The sequence below is a fragment of the Papaver somniferum genome, chromosome 2 (assembly GCF_003573695.1).
Source record: "Papaver somniferum cultivar HN1 chromosome 2, ASM357369v1, whole genome shotgun sequence".
Classification (NCBI taxonomy): Eukaryota; Viridiplantae; Streptophyta; class Magnoliopsida; order Ranunculales; family Papaveraceae; genus Papaver; species Papaver somniferum.
The window spans coordinates 105,336,755-105,342,754 of NC_039359.1; the positions used below are offsets into that span (position 1 = coordinate 105,336,755).

At 32.9% G+C, this 6,000-nt stretch overlaps 1 protein-coding gene across 1 annotated transcript; it reads right to left on the reverse strand.

Moving 5' to 3' along the window:
• Positions 1 to 687: 687 nt before the first annotated feature.
• Positions 688 to 3,343, reverse strand: LOC113351721. The gene is made up of 7 exons (XM_026595659.1): positions 2,769 to 3,343; positions 2,542 to 2,680; positions 2,088 to 2,352; positions 1,867 to 1,985; positions 1,437 to 1,723; positions 1,226 to 1,348; positions 688 to 1,105 (listed from the first exon to the last, which is right to left on the reverse strand). Exons 1-7 carry the CDS (start codon positions 3,341 to 3,343, stop codon positions 688 to 690), a joined length of 1,926 nt encoding a protein of 641 aa, XP_026451444.1.
• Positions 3,344 to 6,000: the final 2,657 nt, after the last annotated feature.

The window sequence follows — 6,000 nt, forward strand, 5'->3', positions numbered from 1 at the left end:
TTAATGTAACAAAAAAGAAATGACTTTTATTTGGACATTACGTGACTCCAAACTTTAGTTCCAGAATGAATTGCGTGACTTCAATCACGTTTACTTGTTTCTTCCGTTCTTTTCTACTTGCTTCCCAGTCAGTGGCCACCATCACTTCCATAGATCTAGACTTTGGAGCACATAGACGCTTTGATTTTGCTCATGAAAACCTTGATTTTTGAAGTTTAAGTCTTTCTAAATAAGGTTCGTACACTTTTTTATCTGTTGTAGGAATGTCGTTTATTGTTCAATTTGTTCAACAACCACTACAGTTATCAACGTGCGCTGAGTATGATTGTTTTAGAGAGTTATTTTGTAAAAGGGTCGTAAGTTTATGGCCTAATAGGGGTCTAGGTCGTAAAACATGTCGTCGATGTATTCCGGTTGTAGACTAAAGTTGACCATCCAACTTAATTACTAAAATGCCCTTATGAAAATACTCATATGACATTATATCCTAAGCTAAGTTAAATTGTTAACGTTTTTCTTCTTTTTAATACCAAAGGTGATTTATATTATTAAGAGAAAAGATTATTTTTGCTTATTCCTATGGATACATTCTGCTACCCAAGCAGGGAAATTAGAAGACATTTCTAGAATTTGATTATCTAAGATACCATGTTTTGCTAATGCATGAGCCACATGGTTTACATCTCTTTACATAAAAGTACATTTCCAACTACTAAAAGACGATAAAATCTTTAAAACATCCATGACTACATTTTTGGTTGTCCATTTTATTGCTTCAAAATTGCCATTAACAGTATTTATGACATTTTGACAGTCTCCCTGGAGGTGCAAAGCGGCTATACCTTTATCTTTGGCCCATAAAACAGCATCTAGGAGAGCTTTAGCTTCAGCCTGTTCAGGATCTAGTGCTCTATTCTTGCTACATCTAATCCCATCTGTTGTCGCTGCAATTTCTTTTAATATTAGTGCACTTCCCATAATATGTGTTGCTTCCTCGTATGATGCATTAAAGTTAAGCTTTGTAAAAGGTTGGATAGGTGTTTCCCAGTGTAGATTAATAGGAGCATGATTATTAGTAACAGATACAGAATTTGCATTTCTTATCCTGTGCCACTCAGCATAGTCATATTTTATTAGATTGACCATATTTTGAGAGTTAGGTTGGATATTCTCAAACAATTTTTTGCATCTACACTTCCATACCCGCCACATTACAATTCCAAACCATTCTACAATACTTACTATGTATCTTCCTTTGTTATTAACCTGAAACGTGCTACACGACCAATCATTAAACTGAACATTTCCCATATCACTGGTAACATTATTTATCACGACATTCCTAACACTATGGGAAAAGGAACAATCAATAAAAATATGTTGCATACTTTCACCATGATTATTACAAAGAGGGCAAAAAATTATTATTATGAAACCTGACTAAATTTTCACCAACAAGGAGACAATTATGTAAACATTTCCAAAGAAAAAACAGAATATTACCAGGAAGGTTGGTTTTCCATATTGAGTTCCAAGAGATTGGTACAGTATAAACAAAACCTGTCTTTTGATTCATATCATTTAAAATAGCTTTATAAGCAGATTTGACAGTGAAAGAACCACTAGAATTAGGTTGCCACCTGAGGCAATCTTGCCAATCAAAAGGGATTCTAATGTCTTGAATTTTAATAATAGTATTAGCATCAAACAAGGCATTAAGAATCTGCAAATTGCAATGTTTAGTTTCAGAATCAATCAATTGGGATACATGAATCACATTAGAGGAAAAAAATGCGAACTTACAGTGGAAGTTATTGATGGAATCTATTTATCCTTCCAGATATTGATAGAGTTTCCATCACCAACTTTCCAGCATGCATATTTCTTAACTATTTCAAGACCCCTACAAATGTCATTCCAAATCCAGGAACCGTTGGCAGTTAAACTATCATTCAAAGGATCAAAATTATGAAAGTATTTCCCATCTAAAATTTGCACTCATAAAGCATCTCTAGAGTGTAACATTTTCCATGCCAATTTAGCTAATAAAGCCAGATTCATTATGTCATTTTGTTTGATGTTTAAACCTCCTAAGAATCTAGGTTGAGCAATAGTTTTCCACTTTTTGAAATAACCACCTCTTTTTCCTTTTTGTTTGTTCCGCCGAAACCTCATTTGGATAGCATCCATTTTATCAGTCAGAGTTTTGGGAATAGGAAAAACAGACATATGATGTGAATCTAAACTTCCTAACACAGATTGAGTCAAAATAGTTTTACCTGAAAGCTTAAGAAATTTAGGTTTCCAAGCAGCAAGCCTATCACCATATCTTTCAAGAAGGGGAGAAAATGACTGCACTTTTTTTTTGCAGAATAAGAGGAACTCCAAGATAATTGTCATTCAGGGCAAGTTTCTTGATATTCAGAATATTAGATACCTCATTCCTAATATTATTAGGAACACCACTACTAAAAGCAATACCAAATTTGTGTAATTGATAGACTGACCTGAAAAACAACTTAATTGTTCAACGATACTAACCAGATTTCTTGCTTCTTTAGCATTGGCTTTATCAAAAATGAGACAATCATCTGCAAAGAAAATGTGAGAAACTGCAGGACAACGTTCATTGAGTTTTATACCATGAATAAGATTATCATTTTCAGCAGAGAGTAAAGCTCTAGAAAAAACTTCCATACATCAAATGAAAAGGTAAGGGGACAAGAGGTCCCCTTGTCTTAGACCTCTTTGAGGAGTAAACAACTCACCTGGAGATCCATTCAAAAGGATGGACGTAGAAAACCGTACTCATACATTGAACTATCATAGTACAAAATTCATTACAAAAACCCAGCTTCTTAAGGGTGTTAAGGAGTAAAGGCCATTCAACCCTGTCAAATGGTTTTGACATATCCAACTTGATGGACATCCACACTTTCTTAGCTTTGATCTTTTTCATATAATCCACAAATTCATGAGCAATCACTATATTATCAGTAATGCATCCACCAGTATCAAAAGCAGTTTGATAAGGAGTAATAGTTTTCTCTAAGATGACTTTGATTCTAGAGTCCAAGAGCTTAGAAATAACTTTATAAGAAGTATTACATAAGCTTATTGGTCTAAAGTCAACCAGATTCTTAGGATAACTATTCTTAGGAATCAAGGAGATAAAGTTATGATTCATTTGTTTTAAAATATGCTTTGCATGGAAAAAAGATTGTACCATTTTAACTAAATCATTTCCAACTTTGTCCCACATGGTTTGGTAAAAAACTGGTGGGAAACCATCTGGACCAGGGGTGGTCCAAGGTTTCATAGCGAAAACAGTTTGCTTTATCATAACTAGGAAACACAACTAAACTAACATTATCCTCATGGACATTTCATCTGAACATCTAAAGTCAACTAACGGTCTTTGGTTAGTCTTCGACCCTAATGCATCAACGACATGTTCTACGACCCAGACCCTAATTTGAGTATAAAGTTGTGACCCTTTTACAAAATACCTCTTTTTTATGTTGCACTTGTGTGCTCAAGATCCCTTGAGTTCAAATCTTTGAATTATACATATATCAATTGTTTGTGTACCTGTGAATTATGTGATAATTGCACCAGGGACAGATCGAGGATCCTCTATTGGGTAGGACTACTGTATATAATAATGTCCGCTCACGGCGAATTTTTTAAAGAGCCGTAATCTATTTGAAGTGTACAGATTATATGTAGAAAATATTGCATAAGGGAGTTTAAGAGAATAATCGAAGATTCTCATTTAAATATAAATTAAAAAAAAGTAGATTTTGTTATACTGCTAATTAGTCCAAATACAGAACCGTATATACCAGTGACTTATACATGCATGGAGTGCACATGAACTCGTAAATCATGGGACGAATCATACATTCAGTAAATGTATATGTATTTATTAGTCATAAGAGGAATTATTCATACAAATATATTGCGCTATATATACATGTTAATTATGCATAAATTGTATATATGTTCACTCATAAATCATATATAGGTAGACTTTTTATATGTCAATGCCTGAGTTTTTGGCGAATCGTACTTCTATTTTATGAAGTATTTGTAAATCCATGAATATATATGATATCCTATTTTTATTTTTATTTTTTGTATACTACAAACAACAAAAACAAAACTTAGTTGAGCTGCTTTGAGAAAAATTCACAATCCTACAAATTGAGAATGTCCAAAGAGAGATTTTGCCTTTATATAAGAGAAAATTCAAGGCTAAAGAGGTAGGGAATACCCTGAAACCCTTATTCATGTTTTTTTGTTTACATTATTATTATTACTAATACTATACTCCTTATTTTTTATTTTCAAATTATTTTTTCAAGAAGTATCCCGACTTAGACTTCCAATCAGGAAACTACTTCCCCTCTTTTTTATTGGACTCAAAATTTTGTATTAATTTTACATCAACATGTTGGATTTTTAAGGGAATGAATTTTTCCCTTGTTGACCATGACCTTACAACTAAAGTATCTAGAAAAGAGGAGAATTATCCCTAACATTAAACTAGCAATAATTGATTCTTGCAAAATATGTTTTACGGTTAGTTAGTCCACAAATTAAAAAAATATCATTATAATAAAAAAGGTACGATGTATTAACATTGTAACAATGATATTATTTTACAATTTCAACACTAATTTGTTTGTGGAGATCAAATGAAAACATATTTAGATGCTAGTTTTTTCTGGTATATTGTTTTTTCATCGACATTGCACTTCAATAAAAAATGATTGCAATTCGCAATAGGGTTATATATCTCACAAGGGAATGTGATACAAGGATAAAGGGCACTATGCATAATCATACTCGTGATGTGCAGGTTATAAAAAATTTTGAGATCAGTGGTATTCAGGATAAAAGTACCGATAAAGGGGTGTTTTTCTCAATATAAGTCAAGTTTTGATTTGTTGTGAAGGGTCTCCCGAAGAAAATTATGGATGTGATGGTTTTGATTTTATTGGTAGATGTGGTACTGTTAATTTTTTCGTGTTACCTATGGTGGTTTGGGCGTGGCCACTAATTACTTGGATGGGTAATGGATTTTATTATTGCAGGCAAATGAGCTATCAAACAAAATTTTCATGATGTTTATTTTAATCTTGCTTCAAAATCAATCGTAAATACTATTAATTCTGACAGAATTCCTTGATATGTTAAGTCTCGTTTATTAAGGATGAAGAGGAGATCAATATTATTTCCTATAAGCATTGTTCGAGGGAGATTAATTTCTCAGCTGACAAGCCTGCCAAAAAGGGAAGTAATCTCAAGAGATGAGAAATCGTGAATTGAGATGAATGAATCAAACAGATCCGTTCATCCAGGGGAAGGCCGAGGCTCGGCTATGGTTGAGATAACCATCGTCTCAAGTTGAGCCGATTGGCCTTATCTGAGCCGATAGCTGCTAAATCATCCAGTGGATCTAATTTTATTCCTTAAAAATTCAACTATCATCAACTTTAAAATCACACATTCTACACCCTATATCTCTTATAATTTCACTTTCACCTTAAACTTTCAATCCCTAAATCAGAAGATTTTTTTCTCCAAAAAATGACCAGTTAATCACAAATATAAAATACTTCCACATAAAATATTTCATCAACAAAAGTTCAAGGTACAAAGTATAGTCTGGATGAAGATAAAGATATTTGCATAACTTATGCATCATTTACCCTTTACTCTGTCAGTGGTGCCTAACAACAACACAGTACTCTTTGGGGGAATATTCATGCACTTTTTAGTCGGTAAGCTGGGAATATTAAAAAACGTGTTGTTGTTGGGTTTTTATCTTGTTCTAATACAATCGGAAAAGACATGAACCTATGTGTAGCTTTGGTGATGCAAACGAATTGGAAAATAATAAGCAACGATAGTGAAGTCAATGTGGTAAGTTGCATTTTAAGTGGTTTAATTGTTTTGTAAAACATGTTATGTTTGTTGTATTAAATAATTTAC

Bases quoted from the DNA above. Each gene is read 5' to 3' on its own strand.
- LOC113351721 (XM_026595659.1), bottom strand. From the start codon at position 3,343: ATGATAAAGCAAACTGTTTTCGCTATGAAACCTTGGACCACCCCTGGT. The intron at 1,724-1,866 runs GTTGGTGATGGA...TGCAATTTGCAG, and splicing joins AGAAATATGCATGCTGGAAA to ATTCTTAATGCCTTGTTTGA. The intron at 1,349-1,436 runs GTTTCATAATAA...CTTTTCCCATAG, and splicing joins GTTGGTGAAAATTTAGTCAG to TGTTAGGAATGTCGTGATAA.